The sequence below is a fragment of the Lactuca virosa genome, chromosome 1, assembly GCF_052849685.1.
Source record: "Lactuca virosa cultivar CGN04683 chromosome 1, Lactuca_virosa_CGN04683_v6, whole genome shotgun sequence".
Taxonomy (NCBI): Eukaryota; Viridiplantae; Streptophyta; class Magnoliopsida; order Asterales; family Asteraceae; genus Lactuca; species Lactuca virosa.
Genome location: NC_136426.1, coordinates 225343566 through 225363937, shown reverse-complemented (window position 1 = coordinate 225363937; position 20372 = coordinate 225343566). Strand labels below are relative to the sequence as shown.

The 20372-nt window shown below is 33.1% G+C and overlaps 2 protein-coding genes and 1 pseudogene across 2 annotated transcripts; 1 reads left to right on the top strand and 2 right to left on the bottom strand.

Moving 5' to 3' along the window:
- Positions 1–4705: 4705 nt before the first annotated feature.
- Positions 4706–5287, bottom strand: LOC145127634 (uncharacterized). Its single transcript, XM_079062790.1, has one exon. It carries the CDS (start codon positions 5285–5287, stop codon positions 4706–4708), a length of 582 nt encoding a protein of 193 aa, XP_078918916.1.
- A 166-nt stretch (positions 5288–5453) lies between these two features.
- Positions 5454–6788, bottom strand: LOC145127626 (uncharacterized). Its single transcript, XM_079062782.1, has one exon. It carries the CDS (start codon positions 6786–6788, stop codon positions 5454–5456), a length of 1335 nt encoding a protein of 444 aa, XP_078918908.1.
- A 4601-nt stretch (positions 6789–11389) lies between these two features.
- LOC145127618 (secreted RxLR effector protein 161 pseudogene) lies at positions 11390–12010 on the top strand (annotated as a pseudogene).
- Positions 12011–20372: the final 8362 nt, after the last annotated feature.

Genomic DNA, 20372 nt, shown 5'->3' with positions numbered 1-20372 from the left:
ATAATTTTCTGATTTATTATATTTCTTTTTCTTGAAATATTTTGAAGATTTTTTATTATATTTTTTGGTTTTTGAAGTAGACGGACCTGTTAATGGTTGATAACCATATTGTTGACAAAAATTTCCTAATTCATTTTTACTATTAATTCTATCCTTTTTAAGTTTTTCTTTAAATCTAAGGTCAGCACAAATAGCTAATCCTTCTTTATTAATATAATTAATTAAATCTCCATAAGTTAGGTTTTGATAAGGAATTGTATTATTAAAATTTTCTCTTAATTTTTGTCTAATTCTTTCGGCAAAAAGTTTTGGAAGTCCAGCAATAAAACGTTCTTTCCAATAAGATTCTTTACAATCAGGTCTTGAAAAAACTTTAACGAGATAATTATCTTTGTACCATCTGAAATCAGTTAATTTTCTACAATGTAAGTTCATTAGAATTTCAGAAGTTCTTTCTTGAAAAGTAGTAGGATCTCCTACAAAGTTTTTGATTATAGCAAAAATTAAAGTATTAACCATATCATCCTCTTGAGTTTGAATAGGTAAATTATTTTCTTGTATATATATATATATATATATATATATATATATATATATATATATATATATATATATATATATATATAGATCCGGTAAGAAGGAAATTTTTGGTAGGAAGGTAAGAAGTTTTTTTTCTATATATTTTTTTGACGAACAAAATAAATGAATCACTAGATGATTCATTTGTAAGATGATTCACAAGAAAAAATTACCAAAAAAACATCTTTATGATTCATTTTTAAGTAAATTAAGAAAAAATTCACTTTTGTGACAATTTTAGTGAATAACAACAAAATCATTGTATAAATTAATCATCGAGATGTTTTTTTGAGAATTTTTTCTTGTGAATCATCTTACAAATAAATCATCTAATGATTCATTTTGTTTGTTCGCGAAAAAAATATGTAGAAAAAAAACTTGTTTCCTTCCTACCAAAAATTTCCTTCTGATTTGATCTTGACTCTATATATATATATATATATATATATATATATATATATATATATATATATATATATATATATATATATATATATATATATATATATATATATATAAGGTGAGGTTCAATAGAGAATCATAATTAACCAAGGAACCAAGGAACCAATCGTGAGCGTCGGAAATCATAACGATCAACGGCCAAGGAAATAGATGTGCACTTTTACATTGGACGCACACACACCGGATTATACCAAAAAATCCACCCTTTACAAAAACCCACCATTTTTTTCGTTTATATTTTTTTAGGTCATGTTTTTATCAAACAAAAAAACCCGAATATACCGTTGTTCACAATTTTTCATCCTCTTTCCATAGAGATCCATGATGATATATAAAAAACGAACTTTTTTTTTTTCGAAAAAAACCCACTTCATTTTCTTTAATGAAAAAAGTTAAGGTCTATTTTTTATAGAAAAAAATTAATAAATATGTCAAAATTTTTATTTTTTGTACTTTTTAAACATAGATTCATATTCATGTTAAAAAAAACGATATTTCAGTTCAGATTTACATTGTAAACCTGTTCATATTCATATTGTAAATCTGTTCAGATTCACAATGTGTATGCACATTGTGAATCTGAACTGATCGGAGCTTTTTCACATTGTGAATGTTAAAATTTGAAATATTCATAGTGTGCATAATAGTAATTCAGATTCACAATGTGAATCTGAACTGTTCGACATTTTTCATATTGTGAATGTTAAAAATTGAAATATTTACAATTTAGATTCACAGTGTGAATCTACACTGTTCGATTTTTTATTTATTTATTTTTAATCGGTGTTGATGTTTATTAATAGAATACAAAAAGTTAATATTTTTGGTATAATTAGTTTTTTTTTGATAAAAATAAACTTAAATATTGAAAAAGCTAAGAAAATTAAGTGAGTTTTTTTCGAAAAAAAAAAGTTCGTTTTTTATATATCATCATGGATATCTATGGAATTTTACAATCCTTCCTTCTATGGAAGTTCGTTTTTTATATATCATCATCATCCGGTACATGTGCGTCCATTATAAAATTTTACAATCCTTCCTTTTGCCGTTGATCGCTTTAAATTCTGACGTTTTGGATTGGTTCATTGATTAATAATGGTTCTCTATTGGATTTTTCCATATATATATATATATATATATATATATATATATATATATATATATATATATATATATATATATATATATATATATATATATATATATATATATATGGTGAGGTTCAATAGAGAACCATAATTAACCAAGGAACCAAAAAACCAATCTTTTTTTCAACTTTTAGAACTTATTTTTTATTAAAAAAATAACTAAAAATACGGAAATTCATAACTTTTTATATTTTTTCCAATGCTATCAAATTCAATTTTTTTTTTACGTCAAATTTACAATGTGAATCTTTGAAAATTCACAAAGTGAATCCGGATTCACACTGTGAATCCGAAAAATATTTTTCACATTCACAATGTTAATATATGAATTTAGATATTTTTTGATTTTTTTTTGATAAAGAATATGCTTTAGAAATTGAAAAAAATATTTGGTTCTTTAAAGAACCAATAATTATGGTTCTATTGAACTTTTCTATATATATATATATATATATATATATATATATATATATATATTACCGGCAAAGCCCGACTTCTGTATGTAGTCCAAAATATTTGGAATTTCTTTTTTCTACTTGTTCTAATACTTAAAGTTTGTACAACCATGTAAAAGAAAATATACCACTACAAACGATTTTTTATTTCCGTGCTACACCCAGTAGGAAATACTGCGTCCACCTTGTATCTTGCTATAGAAGCAAATCATATAACCATTTACAAAGCTTCTCTAGTGTTGTCACTACCACTTGCATCATGACCCTCTATTCTACGCTTGCTTTGTAAACCAAGCAACATTAACAAATTACTCTTAAATGTTTCTTCGTGATTCATCCAATTAAAGTTAAGCCACATGCGTTTTTGTATGAATCATATAATGGTGACAGTTTATAGAGACTATCAGAATATTCTTTCAATATGTCTAATATCTTTTACTAAAGAAAAAAAAAACTATGGATGAACTCATATGATCAGTACTATCAACATAGTTTTAAATGATAGCTGACTAATGAAAATGGGTTAACGTGACAAGTTTAGTAAAGATTAAAAATAGTGGAATTATTTTTACGGAGGTGAATACTAATTCAAGTTTATGATTACAAAACACATCTTTCCATGATTATGGTCGTAAATTTGTGCCCAGTCATAATCATAGTTTAAGATAACTCTTCGCATGTATATAATATCTTAGCGGCTATTATGTCGGAAGCTTTTTGCGTATTATAAATAATTTAGCATACTGCATACATACATACAAAATGATATATTTGTAAGCGTTAAATAAATATATACTATTTGAATAATACCATTAGATGATTCAAATAACAGTTTCTCTTTCTTAAATGTTATATCGTAGAAATTGTTTCACCATCATGAACATGAAAAAGAATAATAAAAATAAAGTCTATTACTAGCTACTCTTTTCGTATTCAAGTATCGACTAGGTTTAAATATTTTTGTCGTAAATTATTATAAAATTGTTTTTAATTCAACATTCGGAACTTTTTTATATATAATTATAAAAAGGTCCAAATATAATGTGTGATAATTATGGACTTCAATAAAATAAATTTTCCTCTTTTACCTTTTATATTAAAAGATAAATGAAAGATAACTTTCGAAACAATTACATGAACAGTGTTAATGATAAAAGCTTGCTTTTATAATTATATCTTGGCCATGAAAAGCAAATATTCGGTGTAAAGCAAATTAATATGAATACTTTATTTTTCTCTTGTACTCAATTATTCTATTTATACCCAAAACAATCTCAACATTCACATAAAAAGGGTTGAAGAATCTTCTGAACGTTGTGTTGATCGATCTGCTAGACAGATTTTTTTGTGTGATGAAAATATATTGTATTATAAAATAAACTAGAGACAGGTTTTTTTTTTTTTTTTTAACAACAGAGACATAGGTACACACTCGTTTCGGTAATGGAAGGCTAATTATGTTTATTAATACTCTAGATTGCCAATTTTTGTAGTAAAAACTTGGAGAAAAACGATAGCCAACATTCTCTAAAAATAAATAAATAAATAAATAAATAAGTAAATAAATGATACGCATCTTGCAAGACGTTGCAAGCTTTTTTCTGGCCATCTGTAATCGAAGCCTCCTAAATTAGAACTTTGAGCTTCCTTTACGAGGGCGCTATATTCTAACTAGACAAGCCACATGATCAGTGGCGGAGCTAGGATTTAAGATTAAGGGGCTCACAACGTAATAATATATTAAAATATAATGTTATACCCGAATTAAGTAATAGTCTAAAATTTTAAAAGAAAAAATCACAAAGAAATAAAAATTTGTCTCCATTAACCTCAATCTTCAAATGTTTTCAACTAACTAAAAGCATCCACTCATATTCATCCATTAACGTGCAAGTATTAAAATAAGTAATTATAATATAGATATATATGGTTCATTTTAGAAAATTAATATATATATATATATATATATATATATATATATATATATATATATAAACATAAGAAATAGTACCTTATGCACTTTAAGTTGTGCTCGTCTTTGTTTAATGGAATAGAAATCATCTATAATATCATCCGTAGGAAATGTATCAGCAATCTCTCTCTTTCGATGTTAACAAGCAAACAACTTTTAAGAAAATCATCATTCATGGTATTTCGGAGACGTGTTTTCACAATTTTCATTGCTGAAAATGCTATTTCAGATGTCGTGGTAGAAACAGGGAGAGTCAATATAAGACGAATCAATCTATCAAGCAAAGGATAAGTACTTGACTTTCCTGTTTCATGTAGGCCTCTACACAACTCAGAAATTGTAGACGAATTTTTCAGTTGTGGGTGATTTTGGACATCTAGTTCATAATGTTGTAACTCAAGTTTCAACAAATTCCTTTCGTGCTCTGTAAAGTCCATAGGATAATATGATGTTGCCAATTTACATATATCCTCAACATTTAAGGATTTTCTTGGATCTAGCATAACACTAAGACGGAGAAGCTCTGTTGCAGACTCATTAAATCTAGAGTTCAACTCTTGCAACTGACTATCAATAGCAGCAATGAATAGTTCAACTCGGTAGTGATGCTCTGTGGTTGTATTGTCTTTGTCACGACGTTGGCGAATTACATATCTATACGTTTCATTCATGTTAGGGATAAGAATGCTATTTTTCTCACAAAAACAAACCACTTGGTCCAAAAGCGATTGCCAACCTTCATCTCTCAACTTTTGAATCAATATTTTTGTTGTAGAAACCAAGGATAGAGCATTAACAATATCAATAGATTTTTGTTGTAAAGTTTGGCAAAGCTTGTCAGTTATCCCCATTATTTCTTTCATCATGTGCATAACAATGAAAAAAATCAAATGACAATGCATGGGTAAGTGCATATGCCGCATCACCTCTTTGAGAAGATGTAGAACCTTTTATATCAATGTCATTCAATACTACACAAGATGGACCAAACAATCTCATCAAACTGCATACTGATTTGAAATGAGAACTCCACCTAGTATCTCCAGGCCTCTGCAGTGTTTGTATTTGATTGATGCCTTTTCCACTCTCAATTTCTCCAGCATCAGTTAAATGAGAAATTTCAGCAATTTGAGCATCTTGCAATTGATCATTACGTTTGGAAGAAGAAGATATGACATTAACTACAAAGTTTAAGGTCTTAAAGAAGTTATGTACCTCAGTCACATCTTTAGACGCTGCAACTAGAGCCAATTGTAGTTGATGGGCAAAACAATGTATATAATAAGCGTACGGACATTCCTTTAATAATAAAGCTTGCAACCCATTCCATTCTCCACGCATGTTACTAGCCCCATCATATCCTTGACCCCGAATATTTTGAACACTAAGTTTATGATAAGATAAAGAACATAATATCTCATTTTTCAAGGTCAATGAAGTTGTATCTTTAACATGAATTAAGTCCAAAAATCTTTCTTTGACATGCCCATCTTGGTCGACAAATCTCACAACAATAGCCATTTGCTCTTTCTTAGATTCATATTGAGACTCGTCAACTATTAAACAAAATTTTGACATCCCGATTTCATCACGAATTGCTTTTTGTACATTTGTAGCTAAAACATGTAATATTTGTTTTTGGATATCTGGTGATGTGTACTTGGCATTTTGAGGAGCATTTTCTAACACAACATCAGCAACAGTCTTGTTATAAGAAGCAAGGAACTTTATTAATTCAAGAAAATTCACTTGATTTCTTGAGTTAGGTCGTTCATCATGACCTCTCAAAGCACATCGGTGAAACGTGAGCCATTTAATGGCTTCAATAGAAACTTTAAGGCGTAGTCTATTGTCCATAACTTGTTGAGTCGTTTGCTTCTCTATCACATTCTCTATGTGACATAACTGGTTTTTTAGATCTTCATAGCATCTAACAGAAAAATTATGTGCTGAGGCTGGAGTCTTACCTTCATGTACGATGAAAGCACAGTCTTTACCACAATTTACCTTTTTCCATTTATTAAACCCTGATACGGTAAATGTATCTGATCCGACTTTGCCAATAGGTTTTTTATTGAAAAGGAAGCAAGGGAAACAAAATGCACCATCTTTTTTCTTAGAATATTCCAACCACCAAAAATTCTTGAACCAAGCTTGCTGAAAACTACGCATAGATCCTCTAGGACCACTAGGACTGAATGAATACTTTGATTTTTGAAGTTGGTATGGTCCAAGTTTAATATATAATCGTCTAATCTCATCACGTTGGTTAGTTGGATAGCTTAAGATTGAAGGCCGTTCCCCTAGATCACGAATCAAAGAATCTGACATATCATTTTTTTCATGTTCAATATTATTGGGCTCTTCAATGTTACTATTCCTATCAGGTTGTGAGTGTGTATTATGAACATCTTCTTCAATAGTATCACTAACCGAATGAAATTGTGGGTCATGCACATCCTCCGTTCGTTTGAAAAAAGAATCGATGGTTCTTTTCTTGCTCACAATTTACCCTATAAATTTATAATTATAATAAACCAAATTAAAAAAACCATAATTAAAATACTAATTACAAATAACAATAAATAAAATATGCAATAAAAAATAAAATTTACATTCTTAATTGAAATCGCTTGATGTAATGTGTTGCCGGAAAACAATTTTTTACTTGAAATTTAACCTCTTGTTCTATTCGATGAATAACAGTAGTTGCACACTGTCTTGAACCCTTAATAAAGCATCGATTAATAAACCCTTTTTATAAACGAATGGGGTATTCTCCTATGGGTATTGCTTAATATTTGATAACCACTTAAATAAAATATATATAATGGCGGCGGTAGTAAAAAAAATAGGCATGGGCCTCAATCCTCATAATTCTACTCATTGTATTATTTATATATATAATATAAAATTATTTTTTAAAAGAATGACAGCAGGGGCTCAACAGAATAACTTAACCGATGTGGGCTAGTATTTTATTGTTGGACTTTTATTTATCAAGAATATACCTACAACTAAAAATAGATTGGGAGGGGGGCAGAACACCCGGCAGCCCCCTGGTACCTCCGCCACTGCACATGATGATAACCAACATACATGTTTTCAATAAATTTCATGAAACAAAAAAATAAAGTTAATTTACTACTACAAAACTAAGTATCCGCTCCGGTGACTGTGAAAGAAACTGTGACTGTGAATGTAGGGGGTGACGAAGGAGCCGCTCCGGTGCCTGTGAAAGAAACTGTATCGACCTCAGTTCAATGTCCCATGCTCAATTCCACAAATTACACAGTTTGGTCCCAGCGTATGAAGGTTGTCTTAAGAATTCATAAGGCATGGAGTGTAATTGACCTAGGAACAGAAGCGAATGAAGAGAAAAACTACCTGGGTATGGAGCTTTTGTATCAGGCAATCCCCGAATCCCTGATTATGCAGATCGGTGATGTGGATTCTGCAAAAACGCTCTGGGACGCAATCAAAGCTCGTCATATTGGGGTCGATCGTGTGAAGGAGGCTCGCCTGCAAACCCTAACCGCCGAGTTCGATCGAATCAAGATGTCAGAGTCGGAGTTAATTGACGTGTACGTCGGAGAATTGTCTAGTATCGCCTCGAAATCAACAGCCCTCAGAGAAACCATTGATGAATCCAAGTTGGTAAAGAAGTTTCTGAAAACTCTACCCAATCGAAATTCATCCATATAGTAGCATCACTATAACAAGTCTTGGACCTAAAATCTGTTGGCGTTGAATATGTAGTGGGACAACTCAAGCCGTACGAGGAAAGGTTCAAAGAAGAGGAGAACGATGGAGGGGGTCAGGCGAGAGTGATGCTTACAAAATCAGCATCGTCTGGCGATGATGGATCATCGGGGCATCAGCGAGAGGGAAGAAGAAAAGGGAACTGGAAGGGAAATGATGGGTCGAGTGGGTTTAACCAGGGAACCGGGTCGAATGGTGTGTCAAGTGGATCAGGCCCAAGTGGGTTTAAAACAAAACATGCCCAAGGTGGAAGGCCTAATAGCACTCGGTCTAATAATAACCAGTCCAACAACAGGCCCAATTTCAATTCTGATCCGAACTGTAAATCGAAAAAGGACCGATCCAATATTATATGTTACCGGTGCGATAAACCAGGCCACTTCGCGTCTCAACGTCCAGACTGACTCCAAAAATTACAAGAAAGTAATTTTGCCGAATATAACGATACCGACGAGACCGTATTTTTACAGGAGACCTTATTTTTAAACGAAGAAAAGGTGATACCATCTCGATACGACTCACAAGATAACGATGTGTGGTATTTGGATAACGGGGCAAGCAATCACATGACGGGAAACCAGTCATTTTTCTCCGAACTTGATGAAGGCATAACCTGGAGGGTTAAATTTGGAGATAATTTGTGTGTAAAAATCAAGGGGAAAGGTGCTATACTTTTCCAAGGCAAGAGGGGTCAACAAAGGCTAATGACAAAAATTTACTACATACCGGATCTCAAGAACAACATTATAAGTACAAGCAACCGAAGTCGGGTGTGATATTCGAATGAAAGACAACTATTTGACCATGCACGATGCCGATAATTACTTATTAATGAAAGTACAAAGAACTCCAAACCGCCTTTATAAAATAAAGTTGAAAATTGGAGCACCTATTTGCCTTCATTCAATACTAAGTGAAGATACGTGACGATGGCATGCAAGACTTGGGCACATCATTTTCGAGTCAATGAAAAAGATGTCCAACAACGGTCTAGTCAAAGGGTTACCACAATTTGATCATGAGAATCAATTATGTGAGTCTTTATTGGTGGGCAAGCAAACAAGAAAGTCATTCCCGACTATGACGACATACAAAAATAAAACGACCATTGGAACTAGTTCACGGTGATTTATGCGGTCTGATCACGCCGACAACCAAGGGTCAAAATGGGTATATTTTTACACTAATTGATTTATCTCATGAAAGAAAAAAGTGAGGCATTTACACACTTCAAAAAATTCAAAGCTTTGGTGGAGAATGAAATTGGAAAGCCTTTGAAGGTGTTTAGAGGTGATCGAGGAGGTGAGTTTACTTCTATCGAGTATAATTCTTTTTCTGATCAAAATGGAGTCAAACGCCACCTTACCGCCCCATACTCTCCACATCAAAACGAAATTGTGGAACAAAGAAACTGAACACTTATGGACATGACACGAAGTATTGTGAAGGCAATGCATGTTCCAAACTACTTATGGGGAGAAGCGGTAAATCACTCTACAAATCTAATCAATCGTGTTTACACAAGAGTCCTTGGTGATACAACTCCTTACAAAAAGTTGTATAAAAGAAAACCGAATTTAGAAAATGTTCGTATATTTGGGTGTCTAGCACATGCAAAAGTTGAACCGGTTAACCTAAAAAAGTTGGATGCAAGATCAAGACCACTAGTGAATGTTGGTTCCGAACCGGGTACGAAATCTTATCGGTTATTTAACCCGGTAACACAAAAAATAATCGTGATTCAAGACGTTATTTTTGATGAAACCAAAGGGTGGGATTGGATTAAAGAAGTAGGAACCAACAATGAAGAACCAGGCTCATTCTTAATACCATGGGACTACGCAGAAGACGAGGCGAATAACAATCAAGGAAATGATGTAAACAATGACCCAATAGAATCGATTGAATTGGATCATGGGATTAGAGACGGAGCGGAAGTACAAGATAGTGAACAACCAAGTATGGTTAATAATAATGTTCAACAAGGAGCTGCAAACCAAAGGTCCTCGAGAACAAGAGTACCTCCAAGATGATTTCAAGATTATGAGCTTGATCTTGATAATCTCGAAGAACTTCTTCTAACAACCAATGACGAGTCGGTATCGGTTGAAGAAGCGAAGAAAAAACCAGAGTGGGTCAAAGCCATGGATGTGGTAATTAATTCGATAAACAAAAATAATACTTGGATTCTCGTGAACAAGCCTCTGGGGGTGAAGCCAATTAGTCTCAAGTGGGTGTTCAAATTGAAGAAAAATGCAGATGACACCATTAATAAATACAAGGCAAGGTTGGTTGTTAAAGGTTACGTGCAACAACCCGGTATTGACTTTCAAGAAGTATTTACTCCAGTAGATCGAATCGAAACCATCCGGTTCCTTATAGCCTTAGCTGCTACAAATGGGTGGGAGCTTCACCAATTAGATGTTAAAACAACGTTCTTACATGGAGAATTGAAGGAAACCATTTACGTATCGCAACCGAAAGGCTATATAAAGAGAGGCGACGAGCATAAAATATATCGTCTTACGAATGCACTATATGGTCTAAGACAAGCACCTCGAGCATGGAACACGAAGCTTGACGGGATTTTGAAGAGTATGAAATTTCAAAAGTGCATGAAAGAACCATCGGTGTACTGGAAAAGTGAAGGACCTAACTTGCTAATTTTAGCAATTTATGTTGATGATTTATTGGTCACAGGTACAAATTTGAGCAAGATCAATAGGTTCAAATTTGAGATGTCCAAGAACTTTGAGATGTCGGATCTTGGAAGATTGACTTATCACCTTGGCATTGAAGTTAAGCAAGAGGAATCGGGGATTACTATAAAATAAGAAGCATATGCTTAACGCATTCTAAAAGAAGCCGGTTTACATGATAGCAATCCGACCCATATTCCAATGGAACCGGGAAATAAATTATCAAAGGCCGAAGATGAACCCGAAATCAACCCGACACAATATCGAAAGGTGGTGGGATGCCTCAGATATCTCTTGCAAACAAGACCTAATATGGCATATGCGGTTGGAGTTGTTAGCCGATACATGCAATGTCCAAGAGAATCACATGGTGTTGCAATCAAACATATCCTAACGTACTTACGGGGAACAACGGGGTACGAAATCAAGTACGAGAGGATGGGACAAAGGCGACTTATTGGTTATAGTGATAGTAGTCATAATGTTGACCCGGATGATAGAAAGAGCACAACTGGTCACATTTTCTACTACGGGTCATCTCTGATAACATGGTGTTCTCAAAAGCAAGATACCGCAACTTTATCATCTTGCGAGGTGGAATACATGGCAGCCACGACGACCACATGTAAAGCAATATGGCTTCAAGATTTGCTCAAAGAAATCGTGAACAAAGCGCAAGAGAAAGTGGTTCTTAGAGTTGATAACAAGTCGGCTATCGAACTAACGAAGAATCCCGTTTTTCATGGAAGAAGTAAACATATTCACACAAGATTTCACTTTATTCGTAATTGTGTTGAAAACGAACAAGTGGAGGTGGAGTATATTCCCGGTGAAGAACAAAGGGCGGTCATTCTTACCAAACCTCTAGCTCGAACCAAGTTCAAGGAAATGCGGAGCTTGATCGGGATTGAAGAAGTCTATAGAAGGACTTAGAGATTCGGGGGTGATTGTTGGAATCCTAAGTCGAGTAGGACTTGGAGACCAAGTAAGCTTGGGGCTTAAACAAGTTGGTTTAAGTTTCCTAACCTTAGTCTACAAGTTGGTAGTCTAGGAATATATATATATATATATATATATATATATATATATATATATATATATGAATATGTATATATATGAATATGTATAGATACCGAGCATGGACTATGCAAAAAACGTTATTGAGTTTTTGAGTTATATTTTCTCAATAAAATAGGAGAGTTATTCCTCTTTGTTTTGTGTTATTTTGATTAGAGATTCTAATAGGATACATGGGAAGCCTATTGGATGACTATGAAAGACATTCTAAATATACTTATGAAAAACTGAAGAATGCTCATGAGTTGCTTAATTTAGAAGGATGTATTGATGTAAATTGTTATACAATATGTTGACTTCAAAAATAGATAGGGAGAATTATGAATTATAATCGGCTTATGATTTAATTATGAATGAAGATAGGTTTTGTTGGAATGAGCTCCAAGTAATTTTTTTTGCATGAACTACTACAAAATAGGAATACACTGTTACTTGCAAGGCCACAATTCAATATGATTTAATGAATAAGTTAATTAGAAAAGAAGATAATGGATCCCCTAGAAATCGTTTTTGACATCGAGAATGTATTTACTTTAGCTAAGGATTAAAAGTCACATCATAACACCAATCATATTCTCCAAAGATTTAACTATATTTGGAATAATAGCTAGGTAAGGAGATAATTATATTTGAAGAATTCACACATGTTAGAGTATAGTTGGACCCACTCACAAAACCCGTCCATAAGATTAGCAAGAAAGGTTGTACTTGAGCTGTAAGACTTTTCTATTCTAGTAATGGGATTTGATTTGGATTTAATATTTGGATATTCGAATATAATAACAACAACTATAACATTGTTTAGATATATTGGGATATGATCTTTTCAATATCATTTGTTATGTTCTATATTAACATGTTTAATCCATGAATAATCTAGCTATTCTAAAAGACCATAATCGGTCATATTTGTTAGAACAACTATGGTGTACGAGTAATATGAATTGGATTAGTTAACTTTCATAAGATGAAAGTAGGCAAAGCATTGTAGCTAAGTTCCTAGATACATGTGAGAGAACAAGTATTGGACATGACCCATCTCAAGATCACTTAATGGATCACTATTATGAATGATACGTGATAAATATTTGTAATCGTAGACATAATATACATAATTGGTAATTGAGTGTAGGTAATGATATATTTTCACATGGTTAAATGCTATTCTTTGAGCAGACAATTATAAAGGCCATTATTAGGTAAAGTCTGACCTCGGTAAGAGGCATATGTAGTCAATATGAGATTTATTTCTTTTATGTGTTGAGAGTTAGACATCTAAGGCGGCTTACTAAAAGTTGAACAATAAATGAGATTTATTTGTGATCTATATCTCATGTTCAACATGAAGTCTCTGACAAAAGGATAACCGATAAACTTACCTTATACATCATTTAAATATTTGAGGTTTAGGGAATTGGATGTTGTTGAATGGAACTTTGTCACTTGTTTTTAGAGATAGTGAAATGTTGCTAGATGTTCACCAATGTCTGTATCAATCTATAATGAGTCTTAAACAAGTGGGAGATTGTTGGATCTATATGTTCAAGAATAATCTTAAAATGATAATTGTAATAATATTTGATATTATAGGGTCACATCAATAAAAATTTGATGCAAATGTATTAATTATAAGAATTTTATTCTTGATAAATAATTATAGCTCTTCAAATTAATTGAAAATTATTTATTTTGAGAAAATAATGTTATTCCAATGAGAGTATCATGGTTTATATCATAAGCTATGATATATAAAGTCATGTACATGTTTTTGGACTTAAAGGCTTTTTTCTTTTAGCTAACATTCCATGGCTTTATAAAATATAAAAGTTAGTTTTTTTTAAATCTCTCTTTATTTTATTTAAAAATAAAAGCTAGTGAAAGTGGAGACAAAGCATCGCCTGTTGATTATTTTATGAAGAAAGACTTGCTTTAGAAGTATGTCTTGAAAAATGATTAAAAGTATGGGCCTTAAAGTATTAAGACTCAAAGGGTAAAGACTAGGTTGTAAAGTGCTTCAACGCTTTCAACCTATTCTTCTTTCCCTTAGCCATATAGACAAAATTTTCATCCTCTCCCTTCATTCTCTCTTAAAAGTGTTAAGATCTTATTTTGCAAGAAGGATGACTAACATCCAAGTCAATTTGTTAATTATGGATGGATACTTCTAAAGGAGTTCTCTGTTGTTCTCTTCTGATCAGTCCATCAAGTTCTAACCTCCACTTGAGGAATCAAAGAATTTAAAGGTTGTAATTCCTTTCTTTCTATGGTTGTGTTAATTTTTTCTTACATGTAAGATGATCCTTGGTAGGATAAAATAGTTTTATGTTTATTCAAGATTTTAAAGCTTCCGTTTCCATTTTTAGTATTTTTAGAAACCGATTTTTGAATAACATCCAACAATGTAAACATCTTGGCATCATTGGTTATTTCGTTTACTTGTTCTTCTAACTCAGCACACCTCCTAATTAGCCTTTCAAGCTCCCAATTTTGATATTCAACTCCAATTTTTTGATAGATAAACCCTTGGTCTTCAACACAAGATCCTTATCCCTCTTCTTTAGCTCCTTCTCCTTCTTCAAAAAGCTTATCTCAAACTGCCTCTTTAAAGCTTGAAGATCTCCCTTGAATTCCTCGGTACCCTTCAACATTAGGGTAGCAGTGCGAAAAAATAATACCTATCTTTATTTAACACTAACATGTAAATGATGCAAAAGTAAATGAACATATAGTTTGGTTGAGCATGATCATCTTTTGTTTGATATCGAAAGGGCCCAATCCTTCAAATACATCTTGACTTGCAAGTTCCAAATTAATTTTCCTCTTCTTGGGATCATGACTTGTTGGCTTGGTATCCACTTTTCTTGGAGCTGGAGGCAGAAGCTTTTTAATTTTCATAGAAGGGCCTAAAGATAATAAGTCCTCAACATCAAAGGAGGTGAATACAAAACGTAATAGAGTAAGCCTGGAACTTGAAAAAGAAGATTATATATTAGAAGAACTTTAGAGGAAAAAACAAATTCAACTTACCCCATAGATATTTTGGTTTGCTCAGGATCCCTCACTACCATAGATGTATTGTGATCATCCTCATATGAACAATCCACCAAAATCTTGAAACTTCTCTTCTCCGCTGGAAGCTTCAAAATAAAACAAAAATTAGGATTAGTATCTAGAGAAAAACCATAATGAAAACTCTAGAAATAGGAATCCTACCCGGGTAAACAAAATCTGTGGGCAAATAATCTCCCTGCTTGAGAAAATTGATGGGTTTTGAGCAATACATCAATCCTATGGTGTACATGCAAACCCTAATAGCTTTGGATCTAGTTTGTCTAATGAACATGCAATTGATAATCCAAAGCCATAAACCCTAGATCTAATAAACTATAACTGAAATTGGGGTTTAGATCTTACCTTTGAATGTTATATATCAATAACAATCAATCCATGGCTTCAGAAAGCTTAGTGCCTCAAGTGTTGCACCTCTAATGGAGTCACAAACACCACTAAGCAATTGGATGAAGGAGAGAAGAGAGAGGAGGCACCAAAAACGGCTGGAAACCCTAATCCAAGTGTTAGCCACGTTTTTGGTGCCCAAGGGTTCCTTATATACTTAGGCTATTAGGGTTATCCAACAAGGAAACCCTAATTTGACTGCTTAAGCCCTAAGCAGCCCATGGACCCCTTCTGGAACATGCCTTGGACGATTTCTAATGGGCTTCCCCATAGAATTCGTCCAACCTATTATTCCAAGGTGATCCATAGCCCAATTGCAATTATCTTATAATTACAATTCCAGTCCCCTAAGTTTAATTAATCTCTTTTAGCCATAGAATTAATTCTTTATTAATTCTTGACTAATATTAATTAAACAATATGATTTCTCCTTTAATATATTATTCTCATAATATATTAATAAATCATAATTAAACCTTTCTCTCCTTAATTCATCCTACATATTGCTGTGGTGAAGGCAACCCAAAAGGACCATGCTCATAATCGGGTCAAGTACATACCAAAATAGTTATGGACTTAGACACTAATCCAACAGTCTCCCACTTGGATAAGTCTAATAACTATTTTGTATAACTTCAGAACCTGATCAGCAATCGTAGCTTTCAAAAGCCGCTGTCAACTCTGATCTTATCAGATACGCATGTCCTTTAGATAAGGGATCATATATTCCTCCATTCTACAAGATATCGTATAGACATGAGACATGGATTTAAATCATTCTCTCTGTCTATGTATTGTTTCCCGACATCTGATTTATGACGACTGACAACAGACTACAATTGAACACATCAACTTAGTCCCAGCTTGGCCAATCGCTTAGGGTGTCATCACTAAATCATCGAGAGGCCCACAGATATCGCTTTTATCCCACTTTGGGTAAAAGAAATGGATAAACTTCGACTCAAATGCTCGCTTGCACCTACTGATCGAATCACACACAACAATAAGTTTTATAACACCAAGTTACTGGTGCGTTTACTTAGCATCAATGTGCAACCGCCCAACAAATAACAACTAACACGTCCCGGTTTCAAGAATATACAATGTTATCGTCTCACTAATCACCCGTGATAAATCCATGAAGTGATTCAAGTGAGCGTGGGTTTAATCCAATACTTTAATCTTATCAAAGCACTCATGAACTCTGCAGCAAAATTGTGCAATGTCTAAACACTTTAGACAATCTACAGACAAATTCATGACAGTCTTCCTTCATACTTACTTCCAACGTATGACCGACTGTGGAGGTTCGAATAACCCAGTTATTCTGGAAGTCAAAACATGCAAAGTGAAACACAATAATAATATTAATCCTATATGGCCCCAAAACTTTTGAGCGTAAATAAAAACACTTTTATTTAAACACCATATTGATTACTCATTATTCATTGATTACTGTTTTAGAAAATCAACTTATTACTCGAATTATAACCACAATTGTCCCATGCTCCAAGCATGCACACTTTGGTTTCCTATGGTCCATACTTTGTGAAATAGATCAATTGAAAAACTTTTCCAATAAAACTCATTTCACAATCCCCAATCCTTATTATTAGTATAAGAATACCAAATTCTTGCCACTTTTAGAATATGTCAGATTCTAACATTTTATGCAATGATTCTTTCGTAATGTCATAGCACAAAAGTTACCAAGACCTGGCTAATGAAATTACAAGGTATTCTATCGGAAATTGTTACAAGAGAATTCCATAGACGTGAAGTCTCACATTCAAAGTACATTCCTTTGAACATCCTTCTCGCATAAAAGTTTCTAATCTCGACATATTTCTTAATATCCAACTCCCATTAATGGAAACATTTCCATATTTGCCATATGACAACTCATTCTTAATAGAATCTTATCTATTCATAATAATGTCAATATAGTCCATCCAGTACTATACTTCCAACTACTCACAAGCGACAAATCCTTAGTGAACCTCAGATCGTCCTTTGATAGTTCTTTAATTATTTTAGTCAAAACCGATTCTAGTCCCTTTTTCCCTCTTAATGCCCTAGGCATTTAGAAAATTTTAGAACGGTCAAATATTATAGCATATGCAATCGATCCTATACTCGAAGCGTATTGGACACGATGCATAATGTCTCACATAAAGACGTGATACTTTATCATCCTTCTGCCATAATATTTTATGTGCCATTTTCCCACAATTCGAACTATGAAGAGGGATGCCTTAATCATAATCGAATTTTGAGAATGAACTATGTATCCTTGACTTAATTTATTAACATTTCTCGATCTAAGCTTTAGAATTTTGAAACGAAGTATAATATTCTCTCCCTTAATTATAGCAAAACAACTTTTCAACCTTTGCAACTTTGCAAAGTGAATCTTTGTTTTCTATAATTAATATTGCTAACTTGCAATACTTACCATAATAATCATGCTCCCACAACATGATGATTATTTTCTTACCAGCATAACACTTATGCTCCCACTAGCTTTGACATGTATTCAGAAAACAATTGAACTTCCAGAAAACAATGCTTATTGAATTCCTTAAGTTCATATTTCTAATATCTAATGCTTTGATAAGACTTTATCTAAGCTTTTTAAGCTCATACACCTTTGCCTTAGATAGCTCACATGTGTGTCTAAACAATTCAGAATTTATGTTACTAAGTCCCAAATGTTCAGACCAATTGCCAAATCTCACAATTCGAACTATGAAAAGGGATGCCGTAATCATAATCGAATTTGAGAATACAATTTTCACAATTGCTATCTACTTAAAATCTCTCTTAGTGAAAGCATTTCCTTACAATCATTTTCATGAAGGAGGAAAACCTTATGACACTTAGATTTTATGATGTATGTGTTCCTATCCATGTGAATTTGTCAAAACGAAGGTTTGCGACAAATCCAAAACCATATGGACTGAACTTGTTGAATCTTGATTTCTTGCCTCATGGTAACACGAGTGCCCACCATGTCTTCTAAGCAACTCACCCTTTCATATCAATGTACTTTCCATTGATCAAGGTGCTTTGTCTTTATGCATTCAAATGAGAACTCATAGAACTCACATGCATAATTAACTCAATTGGAATGGCACAGAAAAAGAGTATGTCATCCATGATAGGCTTTAAACCTCAAGTCGTGTGCTAGTGATGATCAACTAGGTTTAACTCTTGATTTGTTCTTGAAACCTTTCAAGACCATTAAGACTCCCACTGACTCCTTGACATATAAGATTCTCTTGTCAAGAAACATTCCTTGACAAAACAAATATTCAAGAGTTAGTGTAGTTTTTATCAAGACTATCACTTCACATAATTGGTTCTAGTTGGTCTTTGTCTTATCCAAGACATCACAACTTACCAATCTCAAATGTGCAGAAATAAGAAGACTTTTTCCAATTCCACATTTGTTGAGTGTTATAAACCTACTAAAGTCGTGTCACTCAAGTCACAATCTTGGAGTATGACTCTTAAGACTTGATATTGGAACGAAGTATGATTGACTTATTGATTTAACTATTTCCATAATTCTCGATTCCTCTTCTTAGACATGCAAATGCACTAAGACTCACTTAGAGGACCAATTGAGAAATAGTTCTTAATCATTAAGACCTATCATAAAACACAATAAAAGGTACTCTCCCTTCTTCTTAGAATACAGAAACTTTTATCTTTCTGCCTACTTGATTCTTCTTATTCGTTCTGCTATTGATTGAAACTCTTTGGTTCAACTCAGAATTATACTTAATCTTATAAGTATAACCGAATTTACTAAACTTTTAGTAAATCATGACGAATATCTTTATCACTCTTGTGATGGACTTGATCAACGCACAACCTAGTGTACTTGATCTCCTAGTCCTTCTCTTGACACTTTGTCAAAAATAGTCTAATTTCTAAATATGAAGTTTCTCATTCATCACGCAACCTAGTTGTATGATTCCAAGTTTCTGTCCAATTGAAACTTGGGAGATGAGAATCTTCCCTTATTTGGCAAATTCTCGACATTTCCACAAATAAAATAATTAAGAATCAAATCCATTATTGCTAATAATAGAAACAATTAAACATCAATTTTTCATACACACCATTGCAAGGATAAATAAATAAGACAAAATCAAAATTTATTTTATTGCGGAAAAATTTGTCCTTACAATGCAATTCAACTGAAAAACTATGCTATTTCATATTTGTTATCATTCTATCCTAACTCTAGAGTAGCAGCTCAAAAAATCTGATCTTCGAATCCATGCGATCGAAATCCATTTCTTCATGATCAGATTCAGCACACTTCTTGCTTAAGCTTTCTCTCTTTTCTTTGATCCTGCAAAACATCAAAATGTAATCTTATCACATCATGTATTAAGAATAAAAAATAGGAACTTACGGAGTTAGATAATAGATTTTACCTGAAGTAGAGCCATATTCCTTGACTCTCCCATCTCTTAGATCTCTCAGGTAGTTTGGGCAGCTTCGTCTCCAATTCCCCTTCTCTAGGCAACAAAAGCAAATGGACTCCTTTGGCACAACACATGGGACAATCTCATGCTTAGTCCTTTCTGGACTTCCAATGTTGCCAGTGTCCATTGAAGTTTGGGAGTTTGATTCACCAGACAAATTTGCTTGACCAGCACGCCAAATCATTGCTGATTCAGTAGCTATAAGCAAATAGGTGAGATCAATGAGGGTCACGTCGTGGTCCATCATATAGTACTCTCTA

Bases quoted from the DNA above. Each gene is read 5' to 3' on its own strand.
- LOC145127626 (XM_079062782.1), bottom strand. From the start codon at position 6,788: ATGCGTAGTTTTCAGCAAGCTTGGTTCAAGAATTTTTGGTGGTTGGAA.
- LOC145127634 (XM_079062790.1), bottom strand. From the start codon at position 5,287: ATGAATGAAACGTATAGATATGTAATTCGCCAACGTCGTGACAAAGAC.